This window comes from Panulirus ornatus, chromosome 55, assembly GCF_036320965.1.
Source record: "Panulirus ornatus isolate Po-2019 chromosome 55, ASM3632096v1, whole genome shotgun sequence".
In the NCBI taxonomy this organism is placed as follows: domain Eukaryota; kingdom Metazoa; phylum Arthropoda; class Malacostraca; order Decapoda; family Palinuridae; genus Panulirus; species Panulirus ornatus.
This window is the reverse complement of record NC_092278.1, coordinates 28904711-28926195: the sequence shown is the minus strand read 5'-3', so window position 1 is coordinate 28926195 and position 21485 is coordinate 28904711. Positions and strand designations below refer to the sequence as shown.

General features: G+C 41.5%; 1 protein-coding gene across 1 annotated transcript in view; it reads left to right on the top strand.

Moving 5' to 3' along the window:
• LOC139765410 (uncharacterized) overlaps positions 1 to 17880 on the top strand; it is a 183459-nt gene extending 165579 nt beyond the window's left edge. The window contains exons 6-7 of the mRNA XM_071692769.1: positions 14349 to 14862; positions 15688 to 17880. Coding sequence (XP_071548870.1) covers positions 14349 to 14862; positions 15688 to 16887 — 1714 coding nt within the window. The 3' untranslated portion in view covers positions 16888 to 17880. The remainder of the gene's footprint in view (positions 1 to 14348; positions 14863 to 15687) is intronic.
• Positions 17881 to 21485: the final 3605 nt, after the last annotated feature.

The following is a 21485-nucleotide window of genomic DNA, read 5'->3' as shown; positions in this document are numbered from 1 at the left end:
TCTTTCCACCTCTAATTTGGTCTCCCTCTTCTCCTTGTTCCCTCCACCTCCGACACATATATCCTCTTGGTCAATCTTTCCTCACTCATCCTCTCCATGTGCCCAAACCACTTCAAAACACCCTCTTCTGCTCTCTCAACCACGCTCTTTTTATTTCCACACATCTCTCTTACCCTTACGTTACTCACTCGATCAAACCACCTCACACCACACATTGTCCTCAAACATCTCATTTCCAGCACATCCATCCTCCTGCGCACAACTCTATCCATAGCCCACGCCTCGCAACCATACAACATTGTTGGAACCACTATTCCTTCAAACATACCCATTTTTGCTTTCCGAGATAATGTTCTCGACTTCCACACATTCTTCAAGGCCCCCAGATTTTCGCCCCCTCCCCCTACCCTATGATCCACTTCCGCTTCCATGGTTCCATCCGCTGCCAGATCCACTCCCAGATATCTAAAACACTTCACTTCCTCCAGTTTTTCTCCATTCAAACTCACCTCCCAATTGACTTGACCCTCAACCCTACTGTACCTAATAACCTTGCTCTTATTCACATTTACTCTTAACTTTCTTCTTCCACACACTTTTCCAAACTCAGTCACCAGCTTCTGCAGTTTCTCACATGAATCAGCTACCAGCGCTGTATCATCAGCGAACAACAACTGACTCACTTCCCAAGCTCTCTCATCCCCAACAGACTTCATACTTGCCCCTCTTTCCAAAACTCTTGCATTTACCTCCCTAACAACCCCATCCATAAACAAATTAAACAACCATGGAGACATCACACACCCCTGCCGCAAACCTACATTCACTGAGAACCAATCACTTTCCTCTCTTCCTACACGTACACATGCCTTACATCCTCGATAAAAACTTTTCACTGCTTCTAACAACTTTCCTCCCACACCATATATTCTTAATACCTTCCACAGAGCATCTCTATCAACTCTATCATATGCCTTCTCCAGATCCATAAATGCTACATACAAATCCATTTGCTTTTCTAAGTATTTCTCACATACATTCTTCAAAGCAAAGACCTGATCCACACATCCTCTACCCCTTCTGAAACCACACTGCTCTTCCCCAATCTGATGCTCTGTACATGCCTTCACCCTCTCAATCAATACCCTCCCATATAATTTACCAGGAATACTCAACAAACTTATACCTCTGTAATTTGAGCACTCACTCTTATCCCCTTTGCCTTTGTACAATGGCACTATGCACGCATTCCGCCAATCCTCAGGCACCTCACCATGAGTCATACATACATTAAATAACCTTACCAACCAGTCAACAGTACAGTCACCCCCTTTTTTAATGAATTCCACTGCAATACCATCCAAACCTGCTGCCTTGCCGGCTTTCATCTTCCGCAAAGCTTTCACTACCTCTTCTCTGTTTACCAAATCATTTTCCCTACCCCTCTCACTTTGCACACCACCTCGACCAAAACACCCTATATCTGCCACTCTATCATCAAACACATTCAAGAAACCTTCAAAATACTCACTCCATCTCCTTCTCACATCCCCACTACTTGTTATCACCTCCCCACTTGCGCCCTTCACCGAAGTTCCCATTTGCTCCCTTGTCTTACGCACTTTATTTACCTCCTTCCAGAACATCTTTTTATTCTCCCTAAAATTTAATGATACTCTCTCACCCCAACTCTCATTTGCCCTTTTTTTCACCTCTTGCACCTTTCTCTTGACCTGTCTCTTTCTTTTATACATCTCCCACTCAAATGCATTTTTTCCCTGCAAAAATCGTCCAAATGCCTCTCTCTTCTCTTTCACTAATACTCTTACTTTTTCATCCCACCACTCACTACCCTTTCTAATCAACCCACCTCCCACTCTTCTCATGCCACAAGCATCTTTTGCGCAATCCATCACTGATTCCCTTAATACATCCCATTCCTCCCCCACTCCCCTTACTTCCATTGTTCTCACCTTTTTCCATTCTGTACTCAGTCTCTCCTGGTACTTCCTCACACAGGTCTCCTTCTCAAGCTCACTTACTCTCACCACCCTCTTCACCCCAACATTCACTCTTCTTTTCTGAAAACCCATACAAATCTTCACCTTAGCCTCCACAAGATAATGATCAGACATCCCTCCAGTTGCACCTCTCAGCACATTAACATCCAAAAGTCTCTCTTTCGCACGCCTGTCAATTAACACGTAATCCAATAACGCTCTCTGGCCATCTCTCCTACTTACATAAGTATACTTATGTATATCTCGCTTTTTAAACCAGGTATTCCCAATCATCAGTCCTTTTTCAGCACATAAATCTACAAGCTCTTCACCATTTCCATTTACAACACTGAACACCCCATGTATACCAATTATTCCCTCAACTGCCACATTACTCACCTTTGCATTCAAATCACCCATCACTATGACCCGGTCTCGTGCATCAAAACCACTAACACACTCATTCAGCTGCTCCCAAAACACTTGCCTCTCTTGATCTTTCTTCTCATGCCCAGGTGCATATGCACCAATAATCACCCACCTCTCTCCATCAACTTTCAGTTTTACCCATATTAATCGAGAATTTATATATATATATATATATATATATATATATATATATATATATATATATATATATATATATATATATATATATATATATGTATATATATACGATAGTATCATTAAATTTTAGGGAGAATAAAAAGATGTTTTGGAAGGCGGTAAATAAAGTGCGTAAGACAAGGGAACAAATGGGAACTTCAGTGAAGGGGGCTAATGGGATGATGGTAACAAGTAGTGGTGATGTGAGATGGAGTGAGTATTTTGTAGGTTTGTTGAATGTGTTTGATGATAGAGTGGCAGATATAGGGTGTTTTGGTTGAGGTGGTGTGCAAAGTGAGAGGGTTAGGGAAAATGATTTGGTAAACAGAGAAGAGTTAGTAAAAGCTTTGCGATAGATGAAAGCCTGCAAGGCAGCGGGTTTGGATGGTATTGCAGTAGAATTTATTGAAAAAGGGGGTGACTGTATTGTTGACTGGTTGGTAAGGTTATCTAATGTATGTATGCTTGAAGGTGAGGGGCCTAAGGATTGGCGGAATGCTTGCATAGTGCCATTGTACAAAGGCAAAGGGGACAAAGGTGAGTGCTCAAATTACAGAGGTGTAAGTTTGTTGAGTATTCTTAGGAAATTATATGGGAGGGTATTGATTGAGAGGGTGAAGGCATATACAGAGTATCAGATTGGGGAAGAGCAGTGTAGTTTCAGAAGTGGTAGAAGATGTGTGGATCAGGTGTTTGCTTTGAAGAATATATGTGAGAAATACTTAGAAAAGGATTTGTATGTAGCATTTATGGATCTGGAGAAGGCATGTGATAGAGATTCTCTGCGGAAGGTATTAAGAATATATGGTGTGGGAGGCAAGTTGTTAGAAGCAGTGAAAAGTTTTTATCGAGGATGTAAGGCATGTGTACGTGTAGGAAGAGAGGAAAGTGATTGATTCTCAGTTAATGTAGGTTTGCGGCAGGGGTGTGTGATGTCTACATGGTTGTTTAATTTGTTTATGGATGGGGTTGTTAGGGAGGTGAATGCAAGAGATTTGGAAAGAGGGGCAAGTATGCAGTCTGGGTTGGATGAGAGAGCTTGGAAAGTGAGTCATTTGTTGTTCGCTGATGATATAGCGCTGGTGGCTGAGTCATGTGAGAAACTGCAGAAGCTGGTGACTGAGTTTGGTAAAGTGTGTGAAAGAAGAAAGTTGAGAGTAAATGTGAATAAGAGCAAAGTTATTAGGTACAGTAGGGTTGAGGGTCAAGTCAATTGGGAGGTAAGTTTGAATGGAGAAAAACTGGAGGAAGTGAAGTGTTTTAGATATCTGGGAGTGGATTTGGCAGCAGACGGAACCATGGAAGTGGAAGTAAATCACAGGGTGGGGGAGGGGGCGAAAATTCTGGAAGCCTTGAAGAATGTGTGGAAGTTGAGAACATTATCTCGGAAAGCAAAATTGGGTATGTTTGAAGGAATAGTGGTTCCAACAATGTTGTATGGTTACTAGGCGTGGGCTATGGATAGAATTGTGTGCAGGAGGGTGGATGTGCCGGAAATGAGTTGTTTGAGGATAATATGTGGTGTAAGGTGGTTTGATCGAGTAAGTAATAATAGGTTAAGGGAGATGTGTGGTAATAAAAAGAGTGTGGTTGAGAGAGGAGAAGAGGGTGTTTTGAAATGGCTTGGTCACATGGAGAGAATGAGTGAGGAAAGATTGACAAAGAGGATATATGTGTCAGAGGTGGAGGGAACGAGGAGAAGTGGGAGACCAAATTGGAGGTGGAAAAATGGAGTGAAAAAGATTTTGAGTGATGGGGGCCTGAACATGCAGGAGGGTGAAAGGCGTGCAAGGAATAGAGTGAATTGGAACGATTTGGTATATTGGGGTCGATGTGCTGTCAATGGATTGAACTAGGGCATGTGAAGCGTCTGGGGTAAACCATGGAAAGTTCTGTGGGACCTAGATATGGAAAGGGAGCTGTGGTTACGGTGGATTATTACATGATAGCTAGAGAATGAGTGTGAACCAATGGGGCCTTTGTTGTCTTTTCCTAGCGCTACTTCACACACATGGGGGGGGGGGGGGGTTGTTATTTCGTGTGGCGAGGTGGCAATGGGAATGAATAATGGCAGACGGTATTAATTATGAACATGTGTATATATGTGTATGTCTGTGTATATATATGTATACGTTGAGATGTATAGGTATGTATGTTTGCGTGAGTGGACATGTATGTATATACATGTGTATTTGGCTGGGTTGGGCCATTCTTTCGTTTGTTTCCTTGCGCTACCTTGTTAACGCGGGAGACAGCAACAAAGCAAAATAAATAAATAAATAATATATATATATATATATATATATATATATATATATATATATATATATATATTTTATTTATTTATTTATTTTTTATGCATTGTTGCTGTCTCCCCCGTTAGCGAGGTAGCACAAGGAAACAGATGAAATAAATGGCCCAACCCACCCACATACACATGTATATACATACACGTCTACACACGTACATATACATACCTGTACATCTCAGTTATACATATATATACACACACACACACACAGACATATACATATATACACATGTACCTAATTCATACTGTCTGCCCTTATTTATTCCCATCGCCACCCCGCCACACATGAAATGACAGCCCCCTCCCCCCGTAAGTGCGTGAGGTAGCGCTAGGAAAAGACACAAAAGCCACGTTCATTCACACTCAGTCTCTAGCGTTCATGCATAATGTATGAATACTACAGATTCCTTTCCACATCCAGTCCCCACAAAACTTTCCATGGTTTACCCTAGATGCTTCACATGCCCTGGTTCAATCCATTGACATTACATCTACCTCGGTATACCACATTGTTCCAGTTCACTCTAATGCCTTGTACGCCTTTCACCCTCCTGCATGTTTAGGCCCCGATCACTCATAATCTTTCTCACTCCATCTTTGCACCTCCAATTAGGTCTCCCACTTCTCGTTCCCTCCATCTCTGACACATACATCCTTTTTGTCATTCTTCCCTCACTCATTCTCTCCATATGACCAAACCATTTCAAAATACCCACTTCTGCTCTCTCAAACACACTCTTTTTACCACCACGCATCTCTCTTACCCTTTCATTACTTACTCGATCAAACCACCTCACACCGCATATTGTCCTCAAACATTTCATTTCCGGCACATCCACCCTCCTCGCAGAAGCCTATCTATAGCCGACGCCTCACAACCATATAACATTGTTGGAGCCACTATTCCTTCTAACATACCCATTTTTGCTTTCCAAGAGAACGTTCTCGAATTCCATACATTTTTCATCACTCCGAGAACTTTCGCCCACTCCCCCACCCTATGATTCACTTCCGTTTCCACGGTTCCACCTGCTGCCAAATCCACTCCCAGATATCTAAAACACTTCATTTGCTCCAGTGTTTATCCATTCAAACTTACCTTCCAATTGATTTGTCCATCAACCCTACTATACCTAATAACCTTGCACACATGTTGGGGAGGGGGCTGTTATTTCATGTGTGGCGGGGTGGCAACAGGAATGAATAAGGGCAGACAGTATGAATTATGTACATGTGTATGTATGTATATGACTGTATGTGTATATATATGTATAGGTATGTATGTGTGTTTGTGTGGACGTGTATGTATATACATGTGTATGTGGGTGGGTTGGGCCATTCTTTCATCTGTTTCCTTGCACTACCTCGCTAATGCGAGAGACAGTGACAAAGTTTGATAAAAGAAAAATATATATATATATATATATATATACATATATTTTTTTTTTTTTTTTATACTTTGTCGCTGTCTCCCGCGTTTGCGAGGTAGCGCAAGGAAACAGACGAAAGAAATGGCCCAACCCCCCCCATACACATGTACATACACACGTCCACACACGCAAATATACATACCTACACAGCTTTCCATGGTTTACCCCAGACGCTTCACATGCCTTGATTCAATCCACTGACAGCACGTCAACCCCTGTATACCACATCGCTCCAATTCACTCTATTCCTTGCCCTCCTTTCACCCTCCTGCATGTTCAGGCCCCGATCACACAAAATCCTTTTCACTCCATCTTTCCACCTCCAATTTGGTCTCCCTCTTCTCCTCGTTCCCTCCACCTCCGACACATATATCCTCTTGGTCAATCTTTCCTCACTCATTCTCTCCATGTGCCCAAACCATTTCAAAACACCCTCTTCTGCTCTCTCCACCACGCTCTTTTTATTTCCACACATCTCTCTTACCCTTACGTTACTTACTCGATCAAACCACCTCACACCACACATTGTCCTCAAACATCTCATTTCCAGCACATCCATCCTCCTACGCACAACTCTATCCATAGCCCACACCTCACAACCATACAACATTGTTGGAACTACTATTCCTTCAAACATACCCATTTTTGCTTTCCGGGATAATGTTCTCGACTTCCACACATTTTTCAAGGCTCCCAAAATTTTCGCCCCCTCCCCCACCCTATGATCCACTTCCGCTTCCATGGTTCCATCCGCTGACAGATCCACTCCCAGATATCTAAAACACTTCACTTCCTCCAGCCTCTCACCATTCAAACTCACCTCCCAATTGACTTGACCCTCAACCCTACTGTACCTAATAACCTTGCTCTTATTGACATTTACTCTTAACTTTCTTCTTCCACACACTTTACCAAACTCCGTCACCAGCTTCTGCAGTTTCTCACATGAATCCGCCACCAGCGCTGTATCATCAGCGAACAACAACTGACTCGCTTCCCAAGCTCTCTCATCCCCAACAGACTTCATACTTGCCCCTCTTTCCAAAACTCTTGCATTTACCTCCCTAACAACCCCATCCATAAACAAATTAAACAACCATGGAGACATCACACACCCCTGCCGCAAACCTACATTCACTGAGAACCAATCACTTTCCTCTCTTCCTACACGTACACATGCCTTACATCCTCGATAAAAACTTTTCACTGCTTCTAACAACTTGCCTCCCACACCATATATTCTTAATACCTTCCACAGAGCATCTCTATCAACTCTATCATATGCCTTCTCCAGATCCATAAATGCTACATACAAATCCATTTGCTTTTCTAAGTATTTCTCACATACATTCTTCAAAGCAAACACCTGATCCACACATATATATATATATATATATATATATATATATATATATATCACATACTCCCACCACATATGTATACATATATATATATATATATATTATCACACACACACACACACATATCTGCTTGTACATATTTATACTTTCCTGCCTTCAGCATTTTCTGTCGATACCCCGCCCCAAAGGAAACAGCATCAGTACCTGCTGCTTCAGAAATTTAAAAGTCCACATTTGTTCTCAGTCTCCAGCTATCATGTGTAATATTCCAAAACCGCTGCTCCCTATCCACATCTGGGCTCTACAGGCCTTTCCATGGTTTACCCCAGACACTTCACATGCCTTGGTTCAGTCCATTGACAGCATGTTGTCCCTGTTATAGGACATTGTTCCAATTCACTCTATCCCTTTCACTCCTCTAAAGCTCCTGTATGTTCAGGACCCAATCTCTCAAAATCTTTTTCACTCCATCCTTCCACCTCCAATTTGGTCTTTTATTTCCCCTTGTTCTCTCCACCTCTGACACATATATCCTCTTTATCAATTTTTCCTCAGTTATTATTGCCATATATCCAAACCATTTCAACACTCCCTCTTCTGCTCTCTCAACCACACTCTTTTTATTTCCGCACATCTCTCTTGCCCTTTCATTACTTACTCGATCAAACCACCTCACACCACATATTATCTTCATACATTTCATTTCCAACACATCCACTCTCCTTTTTACAACTTCGTATATATATAGCCCATGCCTCACAACCATATAACATTGTAGGAACTACTATTCCATCAAACATACCCATTTTTGCTCTGTGAGATAAACTTCTCTCCTTCCCCCTCTCCCCCCCACCCTGTGACTCACTTCTGCTTCCATGGTTCCATCAGCTGCTAAGTCCACTCCCAGATATCTGAAACACTTCAATTCCTCCTATGTTTCTCCATTCAAACTTACATCCCAATTTATTTGTCCCTCAATCCTACTGTACATAATAGCCTTGCTCTTATTCACATTTACTCTCAAATTTCTCCTTTCACACACTTTTCTTAACTCAGTCATGATATTCTCTAGTTTTTTGCTTGAATCAGCCACCAGAGCTGTATCATTGGCAAACAACATTTATATCACTATAATTATTATTTATTTATTTCATTTATCATACTTTGTCGCTGTCTACTGCATTAGCGAAGTAGTGCAATTAAACAGATGAAAGAATGGCCCAACCCACCCACATACACGTGTATATACATAAACCCCCACACATGCAAATATACATACCTGTACATTTCAACGTATACATACATATACATACACAGACATATACATATATACACCTGTACATATTCGTACATGCTGCCTTCATCCATTCCTGCTGCCACCCCGCCACACATGAAATGGCACCCCCCTCCCTCCACGTGCATGCAAGGTAGTGCTAGGAAAAGAGAAAGAGAAAGAAGGCCACATTCATTCACACTCAGTCTCTAGCTGTCATGTATAATGCATCAAAACTATAGCTCCCTTTCCACATCCAGGCCCCACAAAAGTTTCCATGGTTTACCCCAGATGCTTCACTGATAGGACATCAACGTCGGTATACCACATTGTTCCATTTTACTCTGTACCTTGCACGCCTTTTGCCCTCCTGTATGTTCAGGTCCCGATCGCTCAAAATCTTTTTCACTCCATCCTTAATCCAGTTTAGTCTCCCACTTCTCCTCGTTCCTTCCACCTCTGACACATATATCCTCTTTGTCATTCTTTCCTCACTCATTCTCTCCATGTGACCAAACCATTTTAATACACCCTCTTCTGCTCTCTCAACCACACTCTTTTTATTACCACATATCTCTCATACCCTTTCATTACTTACTTTATCAAACAACCTCATACCACATATTGTCCTCAAACTTCTCATTTCCAACACATTCATCCTTCTCTTCACAACCCTATCTATAGCCCATGGCTCACAACCATATAACATTGTTGGAACCACTATTCCTTCAAACATACCAATTTTTGCTCCCCAAGATAACTCTGTCGCCTTCCACACATTCTTCAACGCTCTCAGAACCTTGGCTCCCTCCCCCACCCTGTGGCTCACTTCCACTTCCATGGTTCCATCAGCTGCCAAGTCCATTTCCCGATATCTAAAACACTTTACGTCCTCCATTATATCTCTATTCAAATTTACCTCCCAGTTGACTTGTCCCTCATCCCTACTGAACCTAATAACCTTGCTCTTATTCACATTTACTCTCAGCTTTCTTCTTTCATGCACTTTATCAAACTCAGTCACCAGCTTCTGCAGTTTCTCACCCGAATGAGCCACCAGTACTGTATCATCAGCGAACAACAATTGAGTCACTTCCCAAGCCCTCTCATCCTCAACAGACTGTATACTTGCCCCTCTTTCCAAAACTCCTGCATTCACCTCCCTAACGGCCCCATCCATAAACAAATTAAACAACCATAGAGACATCATGCACCCCTGTCATAGACTGACATTCACTTGGAACCAATCATCTCCCTCTCTTCCTACTCGAACACATGCTTTACATCCTTGATAGAATCCTTTCGCTGCTTCTAGCAACTTACCTCCCACACCATATACTCTTAATACCTTCCACAGAGTATCTCTATCAACTCTTATCATATGCCTTCTCCAGATCCATAAATGCTACATACAAATCCATTTGCTTTTCTAAGTATTTCTCACATACATTCTTCAAAGCAAACATCTGATCCACACATCCTCTACCACTTCTGAAACCACACTGCTCTTCCCCAATCTGATGCTATGTACATGCCTTTACTCTTTCAATCAATACTCTCCCATATAATTTTCCAGGGATTCTCTACAAACTTATACTTCTGTAATTTGAACACTCACCTTTATCCCCTTTGCCATTGTACAATGGCACTATGCATGCATTCTGCCATTCCTCAGACACTTCACCATAAGCCATACATTCATTGAATATCTTCACCAACCAGTCAACAACACAGTCACTCCCTTATTTAATAAATCCCACAGCAGTACCATCCAAACCCACTGCCTTGCTGGCTTTCATCTTCCACAGAGATTTCACTACCTCTTCTCTGTTTACCAAATCACTCTCCCTGACCCTCTCACTTCGCACACCACCTCGACCAAAACATCCTAAATCTGCCAATCTATCATGAAACACATTCAAAAAACCATCAAGATACTCACTTCATCTCCCTCTCACTTCACCACTACTTGTTATTACCCCCCCCCCCCCCCCCCCCCCTGCCCCCTTCCCCGATATTCCCACTTGTTCTCTTGCCTTACGCACTTTATTTACCTCCTTCCAAAACATCTTTTTATTCTCCCTAAAATTTAATGATAGTCATTCACCCCAACTCTCATTTGCCCTCTTTTTCACCTGTTGCATCTTTCTCTTGACCACTTGCTTCTTTCTTTTATACATTTTCCAGTCATTTGCACTATTTCCCTGCAAAAATTGTCCAATTGCCTCTATTGATTCTCTCTCACTGACAAACTTCTTCATCCCACCAATCCCTACCCTTTCTAATATGCCCACCTTCCACCTTTATCATGCCCCAGGCATCTTTTGTGCAAGCCATCACTGCTTCCCTAAACACATCCCATTCCTTCCGCACTCCCCGTACATCATTTGTTCTCACCTTTTTCCATTCTGCACTCAATCTCTCCTAGTACTTCCTCACACAAGTCTCCTTTCCAAGCTCACTTACTCTCACAACTCCCTTCACCCCAACATTCTATCTTTTTTTCTTAAAACTTCGACATATCTTCACCTTTGCCTTCACAAGATAATGATCAGACATCCCTCCAGTTGCACCTCTCAGCACACTGACATCCAAAAGTCTCTTTTTCATGCGCCTATCAATTAACATGTAATCCAATAATGCTCTCTGGCCATCTCTCCAACTGACATAGGTATACTTATGTATATCTCTCTTTTTAAACCAGGTATTCCCAATCATGAGTCCTTTTTCAGGACACAAATCTACAATTTCAGTAATGTTATATGGTTGTGAGGCATGGGCTGTAGATAGGGTTGTACGGAGGAGGGTGGATGTGTTCGAAATGAGATGTATGGGGACAGTGTTTGGTGTGTGTTGGTTTGATCAAGTAGGTAATGAAAGGGTAGGAGAGATGTGTGGTAATAAAAGAGAGTGCAGTTGAGAGAGGAGAAGAGGGTGTGTTGAAATGGTTTGGACATATGGAGAGAATGATTGGGGAAACGTTGACACAAATTAAACAACCATGAGGACATCGCACACCCCTGCCCTGGACTGACCTTAACTTGGAACTAATCACTCTCCTCTTTTCCTACTCATTTACATGCCTTACATCCTTGATAAAAGTTTTCACTGTTTCTAGCAGCTTACCTCCCACACCAGACACTCCTTAAAACCTTCCATGAAATCACCTCTATCAACCCTATCATATGCCTTCTCCAGATCCATAAACGCTACATACAAACCCATCTATTTTTCTAAGTATTTCTTACATGCATTCTTTGAAGCAGACACCTGATCCACATATCCTTTACCACTTCTGAAACCATGCTGCTCTTACCCAGTCTTATGCTCTGTACATACCTCACCCTATCAGTCAATACCCTCCCATACAATTTTTCAGGATTACTCAACAAACTTATGCCTATGTAGTTTGAACACTCACCTTATCCCCTTTGCTTTTGTACAGTGGCACTATGCATGGATTCTACTAGTCATCAGGCACTTCACCATGATCCATAAATACAATGAATATCCTTACCAACCAATCCAAGACACAGTCACCCCGTTCTTGATAAATTCAACTATGATACCATCTAAACCCACCCCGTTGCCGGATTTCATCTTCTGCGAAGTTTTCACCACCTCTTTTTTCTTAACCAAACCATTCTCCATAATCCTCTCACTTTGCACACTACCCTGACCAAAACACCTTATATCTGCCACTATATCAGCAAACCCATTCAACAAACCTTTAAGATTCTCACTCCATGTCCTTTACAGTTCATCACTACCAGTTATTACTTCCTCTCTTGTCCCCTTCAATGATGTTCCCATTTGTTCTCTTGTCTTAAGCATGTTATTTACCTCCTTCCAAAACATCTTTTAGTTCTCCCTGAAGTTTAAGTATACTCTCTCACCCCAACTCTCATTTGCCCCCTTTTTCAACCTCTTCACCCTCCTCTTGACCTCCTGCTGCTTTCTTTTATACATCAAGTCATTTGCACTCCTTCCTTGTAAATATTGTCTGTGCACCTCTCTTTTCTCTCTCACTAACAACTTTACCTCTTCATCCCACCACTCACTACCCTTTCTAATCTGCCCACCTCCCATCTTTCTCATGCCACAAGCATATCTTGCCCATGCCATCACTGCTTCCCTAAATACATCCCTTTTCTCACCCACTCCCCTCACATCATTTGCTCTCACCTTTTACCATTCTGAACTCAAACTCTCTTGTACTTCCTCACTCAAGTCTTCTTTCCAAGCTCACATACTTTCACCACTCTCTTCTCCCCAACATTTTCTCTTCTTTTTTGAAAACCTCTACAAATCTTCACACCTTTGCCTCCAAAAGATAGTGATCAGACATCCCTGCAGCTTCCCCTCTCAGCACATTAACATCCAAAATATATCCTTTACACTCTTATAAATTAATATGTAATCCAATAATTCCCTTTGACTGTTTCTCCTACTCACATACGTATGTATATGTCTCTTTTTAAAGCAGGCATTCCCAATCATCAGTCTTTTTTCAGCACACAAATTCACATGCTGTTCACCATTTCCATTCACAACACTGAATGTCCTATGTACACCAAATTTACTCTCAACTGCCACATTACTCACCTTTGCATTAAACCACCGATCACTGGTACCTGGTCCCATGTGCTAAAACTGCTGACACACTCACTCACCTGCTCCCAAAACACTTTCCTCTCATAATCTTTCTTCTCATGACCAGGTGCATAAGCACCAATAATCCCCCATCTCTCTCCATCCACTTTCAGTTTTACCTACATCAATTCAGAATTTACTTTTTCTTACATTCTATCACATACTCCCACACCTCCTGCTTTAGGAGTAGTGCTACTCCTTCCTTAGCTCTTGTCCTCTCACCAACCCCTGACTTTACTCCCAAGACTTTTCCAAACCATTTTTCCCTTTACCCTTGAGCTTCTTTTTACTCAGAGCCAGAACATCCTGGTTTCTTTCCTCAAACAAACTACCTATCTCTCCTTTCTTCCCATGTTGGTTTACATCCATACACATTCAGACACCCCAATCTGAGCCTTTGAGGACGATGAGCACTCCCTGCTTGACTCCTTCATCTGTTTCCCCTTCTAGAAATGTGTTTACGTATGTCTGTGTGTTTGTATTTATATATGTTTGGATGTATGGATGTATGTATATTTTATTCTACAGTGGATAAAAATGAATACAGCATCAATGAGGCCCATTTCTCTCAAAATTTCCCAACCTTTCCCTGCTTTCACCAAGATGGAAGACTTGAAGCTTCAAGAACCCCATAAAAGGGGGCATCAGGTCACATGGTTGTATTATGTAACTGTCATTATGATATTCAGTAAAGCTTTTTTATCTCTGCTTCAGCACGAAAGGAGATGCCCAACACTCACATCCCTCAGGCACTGGAGAACGGTTGTTCTGGTCTAGGCGTCAGCTACAGAACTTTGTCAGCCAGAAACAGTACCCCTGGAACTTTCGATCCTTTCCAGATACTGTGCCTAGCACTCCTCGCAGTTCTGAAGCAATGTTGCAAGATAGATGGCCTACAAGCAGAAATATTAGTGTTTGTGGCAGAAAAGATATTAGTGGTTCATCATCCCCAGTTCTAAGTTGGTCAGGAACAGGTACTATCAGCACTGCTAGTTCACAGAATGTTCCTTGTTCACAAGCAGATGAAGATAATGATATGAAGTCATATGATGCTCAGTTCTCTAGATCAACATGCACCAGTTTGGAAGAGAATGGTGAACCACAGTCTGCGAACAACAGCATTGGACGGGCTGGAGGAATTATAGTTATGAATACCAGTCAGAAACTGACACCCTCCACCCCTCGCACTTTTACCAGGAACCTACCACCCCCAACGCCTCAATCAGAGGTATGTTTAAATCTTATAACTGCATACAATGTAAGGCTGTGTATGTTTGCAATATAGTATATTGAATAGAAAAATAAACTTGTCTAGCAAGATTCACTTCTGTAGTTTGCAGATTTTCTTGTTATCTTTTAAATTTTTTTTTACTTAGGATAAAATGGTAGTAGCATCATGAGTGTGAATAGTTTTGGATATGTTGAAACATTGTTTGTAGTGTTTAAGTGCTGGGTGATGTCTAGAGCATAACTGGGAGAGTATGACTTGTTTGTGTCTGACATCTTTATGTCTTATTAGTTTGAGTGTATGACTGAGTTGTTGAGTGTATGACTGAGTTGGGAGGTTGGTTGTTAGAGTAACATATAAACAGCATACTGTACTGTGTGTGACAAAATGTGTTTTAAACTTATAACAAAATGCTCAGGTTTTTAAGGTACATACAAGTGCAAACAATGCTGTAGTGTTTACATATTGTTTTTCTGTCCTTGCATCTGGATCTGATATAACCCACCAAAATTGTGTGTCATTGCTCCCATGCTTTTCTCCACCTTTTTTTTTAAAGTGATGACTCAGCTTTTGGGCACAGTTTAGAATAAAGGTCCATTTTTTTTCTACTTATGTGCAAAGCTCATCCTGTGACTTAGAAAAGAGGGTAGCATATATTCAAGTTATGGACCACTAAATGAAGCTGTAAGATAAAAAGGGCTGAAAACAAATTCATGAGTGTGAATTGTTTTCAGAATTTCATCATGTGCCAATGTCCCACTTATGTAACATAAGTTGAGCAGTTCCCTTTCTGATGCAATGACTTGAAGTGATTTTTTGTTTCAGGTGGAATCTCACCCTGTGCTATCAGAACATCTCCCTGGTCACTTTTCTTCTGTAAGCATGTGTGCAGAAGAGTCAGAAGAAACATCAGTTGAAGAAGATACCCCCACAACACAAACTTTTACTCCAGTTGCAGCTACTGTATGCTTCACTTCTAATCCAGAATATGGCTCTTCAGTACTTTCCTATTGTCAGAGTCCAAAATCAGGAGACCACCATGATAAAGATACTTCTAAAATATCAGTGTCTAACTTCTCTAAGGGTGATTCTATACCTGGAAAAAACACAGCGTATAATGAAAGTACTAGTGTGTGTAGTTCTGCTCCTGGTTTAGCCTTTGTGTCAGCCTTAGGTGTGGACAAAGATATTCCAAAGAAAATGTCTTTCCCTTCTGAGGGTGATGGAAAAAACACAGAGGATAATGAAAGTACTAGTGTGCATACTTTTACACCTGGCAAGGCTTCTGTTTCTGCTGTTGATGAGTACCAAGATGTCCCAAAGAAGATGACAATGTCTCACCGTTATAATGGTGTTGCTACACTTAGAAAAAACAAAAGGTGTAATGAAAGTACTGGTGTGCATACTTTTGCACCTGACTGGGCCTCCATGTCAGCCTCATATGTAGAAGAAAATAATCTTATGAAAGTTCCAGAAGGTCTTTATGAGAATAGTAACACCACACTTAGAAGCAGAGCACAGAATAAACAAGGTAATGATGTATCATATACTAAGAATATAACAAAGTCTCGGTCATTCACACATGAAAGCACACAAGGAAACAGCTCTCAAAATTACCAAGGTAAACTTCATTTTAAGTTCAGGAAGACCACTATGGTTCATATGCATCCTTCTGGTGAAGAGGGGAGGACCGACTCTCTTGGAAAAAACTTTAAAAGTTTTAGCAATCTGAACACAAGGGACAAACAAACTACATCTTATAGTTATCGCCATCATGGAACTAATGAACAACCTTATCCTGTTTCCCATAGTGATAATTACAAATATCTCAAATCACATACTTCATGCAATTTTCAGCCAAGTGGAAGAAGATGCATGGAACAGCAGAGACAGAATTACCACAGACCTCACCACAGAAACTTATCTGTGTCTGACCTTCAAAGAAGTAGTGAAGAGGGACGAAAAATTAGATTTAGCAACCATGATGAAGTGCTTGAAATACCCAAGAATAATAGTGTAGCATAACTCACTGCTTGTAAAAAGAGAAAGACTGCTGTAAGAAGAGCTATTGATTACATTTGATAGTATGCTTGAGCTTTTTCAGTAGATGCACCTAAGGTAGATGTATTAGAAGACATTACTAGGTGTGATCAACATGTATTTGTAAAGGAATCCTTATTCTGAGCAGTTTAAGTAAAGAACTTGATCACTACAGTTGTACTTTTCTGGAAAAAATTGGTTACCCTTAAGGGGAAAATGCATTAAATGAAGCATGAGTGTAAGTATTCATATTCTTCCTATGAATGTCGTAATCCAATAAGAGGATAGTTCTGAGAATAAGTATTATTACTTATAGCATAGGAAACATGCACCTTAAAATGCTTTATGCACTGTACTGGGGTGTCTAAATGTGTGTGTGTGGATGTAACCAAGATGAGAGAAAAGGAGAGATAGGTAGTATGTTTGAGGAAAGGAACTTGGATGTTTTGGCACTGAGTGAAACAAAGCTCAAGGGTAAAGAGGAAGAGGGGTTTGGGAATGTCTTGGGAGTAAAGTCAGGGTTTGGTGAGGAGACAAGAGCACGGGAAGGAGTAGCACTACTCCTGAAACAGGAGTTGTGGGAGTATGTGATAGAGTATAAGAAAGTAAACTCTAGATTGATATGGGTAAAACTGAAAGTGGATGGAGAGAGATGGGTGATTATTGGTGCATATGCACCCGGGAATGAGAAGAAAGATCATGAGAGGCAAGTGTTTTGGGAGCAGCTGAGTGAGTGTGTTAATAGTTTTTATGCACGAGACCGGGTTATAGTGATGGGTGATTTGAATGCAAAGGTGAGTAATGTGGCAGATGAGGGAATAATTGGTGTACATGGGGTGTTCAGTGTTGTAAATGGAAATGAAGAGCTTGTAGATTTATGTGCTGAAAAAGAACTGATGATTAGGAATACCTGGTTTAGAAGGAGAGATATACATAAGAATACGTATGTAAGTAGGAGAGATGGCCAGAGAGCATTATTGGATTTTTTTTTTTTTTTTTTTCTTTTTTGTCGCTGTCTCCCACGTTTGCGAGGTAGCGCAAGGAAACAGACGAAAGAAATGGCCCAACCCACCCCCATACACATGCCTTGATTCAATCCACTGATAGCACGTCAACCCCGGTATACCACATCGCTCCAATTCACTCTATTCTTTGCCCTCCTTTCACCCTCCTGCATGTTCAGGCCCCGATCACTCAAAATCTTTTTCACTCCATCTTTCCACCTCCAATTTGGTCTCCCTCTTCTCCTCGTTCCCTCCACCTCTGACACATATATCCTCTTGGTCAATCTTTCCTCACTCATTCTCTCCATGTGACCAAACCATTTCAAAACACCTTCTTCTGCTCTCTCAACCACGCTCTTTTTATTTCCACACATCTCTCTTACCCTTACGTTACTTACTCGATCAAACCACCTCACACCACACATTGTCCTCAAACATCTCATTTCCAGCACATCCATCCTCCTGCGCACAACTCTATCCATAGTCCACGCCTCGCAACCATACAACATTGTTGGAACCACTATTCCTTCAAACATAGCCATTTTTGCTTTCCGAGATAATGTTCTCGACTTCCACACATTCTTCAAGGCTCCCAGAATTTTCGCCCCCTCCCCCACCCTATGATCCACTTCCGCTTCCATGGTTCCATCCGCTGCCACATCCACTCCCAGATATCTAAAACACTTCACTTCCTCCAGTTTTTCTCCATTCAAACTCACCTCCCAATTGAATTGACCCTCAACCCTACTGTACCTAATAACCTTGCTCTTATTCACATTTACTCTTAACTTTCTTCTTTCACACACTTTACCAAACTCAGTCACCAGCTTCTGCAGTTTCTCACATGAATCAGCCACCAGCGCTGTATCATCAGCGAACAACAACCAACTCACTTCCCAAGCTCTCTCATCCCCAACAGACTTCATACTTGCCCCTCTTTCCAAAACTCTTGCATTCACCTCCCTAACAACCCCATCCATAAACAAATTAAACAACCATGGAGACATCACACACCCCTGCCGCAAACCTACATTCACTGAGAACCAATCACTTTCCTCTCTTCCTACACGTACACATGCCTTACATCCTTGATAAAAACTTTTCACTGCTTCTAACAACTTGCCTCCCACACCATATATTCTTAATACCTTCCACAGAGCATCTCTATCAACTCTATCATATGCCTTCTCCAGATCCATAAATGCTACATACAAATCCATTTGCTTTTCTAAGTATTTCTCACATACATTCTTCAAAGCAAACACCTGATCCACACATCCTCTACCACTTCTGAAACCACACTGCTCTTCCCCAATCTGATGCTCTGTACATGCCTTCACCCTCTCAATCAATACCCTCCCATATAATTTGCCAGGAATACTCAACAAACTTATACCTCTGTAATTTGAGCACTCACTCTTATCCCCTTTGCCTTTGTACAATGGCACTATGCACGCATTCCGCCAATCCTCAGGCACCTCACCATGAGTCATACACACGTCAAATAACCTTACCAACCAGTCAACAATACAGTCACCCCCTTTTTTAATAAAGTCCACTGCAATACCATCCAAACCTGCTGCCTTGCCGGCTTTCATCTTCCGCAAAGCTTTTACTACCTCTTCTCTGTTTACCAACTCATTTTCCCTAACCCTCGCACTTTGCACACCACCTCGACCAAAACACCCTATATCTGCCACTCTATCATCAAACACATTCAACAGGAGTTGTGGAAGTATGTGATAGAATGTAAGAAAGTAAATTCTCGATTAATATGGGTAAAATTGAAAGTTGATGGAGAGAGATGGGTGATTATTGGTGCATATGCACCTGGGCATGAGAAGAAAGATCATGAGAGGCAAGTGTTTTGGGAGCAGCTGAATGAGTGTGTTAGTGGTTTTGATGCACAAGACCGGGTTATAGTGTTGGGTGATTTGAATGCAAAGGTGAGTAATGTGGCAGTTGAGGGAATAATTGGTATACATGGGGTGTTCAGTGTTGTAAATGGAAATGGTGAAGAGCTTGTAGATTTATGTGCTGAAAAAGGACTGATGATTGGGAATACCTGGTTTAAAAAGCGAGATATACATAAGTATACTTATGTAAGTAGGAGAGATGGCCAGAGAGCGTTATTGGATTACATGTTAATCGACAGGCGCGCGAAAGAGAGACTTTTGGATGTTGATGTGCTGAGAGGTGCAACTGGAGGGATGTCTGATCATTATCTTGTGGAGGCTAAGGTGAAGATTTGTATGGGTTTTCAGAAAAGAAGAGTGAATGTTGGGGTGAAGAGGGTGGTGAGAGTAAGTGAGCTTGGGAAGGAGACTTGTGTGAGGAAGTACCAGGAGAGACTGAGTACAGAATGGAAAAAGGTGAGAACAATGGAAGTAAGGGGAGTGGGGGAGGAATGGAATGTATTTAGGGAATCAGTGATGGATTGCGCAAAAGATGCTTGTGGCATGAGAAGAGTGGGAGGTGGGTTGATTAGAAAGGGTAGTGAGTGGTGGGATGAAGAAGTAAGAGTATTAGTGAAAGAGAAGAGAGAGGCATTTGGACGATTTTTGCAGGGAAAAAATGAAATTGAGTGGGAGACGTATAAAAGAAAGAGACAGGAGGTCAAGAGAAAGGTGCAAGAGGTGAAAAAAAGGGCAAATGAGAGTTGGGGTGAGAGAGTATCATTAAATTTTAGGGAGAATAAAAAGATGTTCGGGAAGGAGGTAAATAAAGTGCGTAAGACAAGGGAGATAATGGGAACTTCAGTGAAGGGCGCAAATGGGGAGGTGATAACAAGTAGTGGTGATGTGAGAAGGAGATGGAGTGAGTATTATTGGATTACGTGCTAATTTATAGGTGTGCAAAAGAGAGACTTGTGGATGATAATGTGCTGAGAGGTGCAACTGGAGGGATGTCTGATCATTATCTTATGGAGGCGAAGGTGAAGATTTGTAGAGGTTTTCAGAAAAGAAGAGAGAATGTTGGGATGAAGAGAGTTGTGAGAGTAAGTGAGCTTGGGAAGGAGACTTGTGTGAGGAAGTACCAGGAGAGACTAAGTACAGAATGGAAAAAGATGAGAACAAAGGACATAAGGGGAATGGGGGAGGAATGGGATGTATTTAGGGAAACAGTGATGGTTTGTGCAAAAGATGCTTGTGGCATGAGAAGCATGGGGGATGGGCAGATTAGAAAGGGTAGTGAGTGGTGGGATGAAGAAGTAAGATTATTGGTGAAAGAGAAGAGTGAGGCATTTGGACGATTTTTGCAGGGAAATAATGCAAATGACTGGGAAATGTATAAAAGAAAGAGACAGGAGGTCAAGAGAAAGGTGCATGAGGCAAAAAAGAGGGCAAATTAGAGTTGGGGTGAGAGAGTATCATTAAATTTTAGGGAGAATAAAAAGATGTTCTGGAAGGAGGTAAATAAAGTGTGTAAGACTAGGGAACAAATGTGAACATCAGTGAAGGGGCTAATGGGGAGGTGATAACAAGTAGTGGTGATATGAGAAGATGGAGTGAGTATTTTGAAGTTTTGTTAAATGTGTTTGATGATGGAGTGGCAGATATAGGGTGTTTTGGTCGAGGT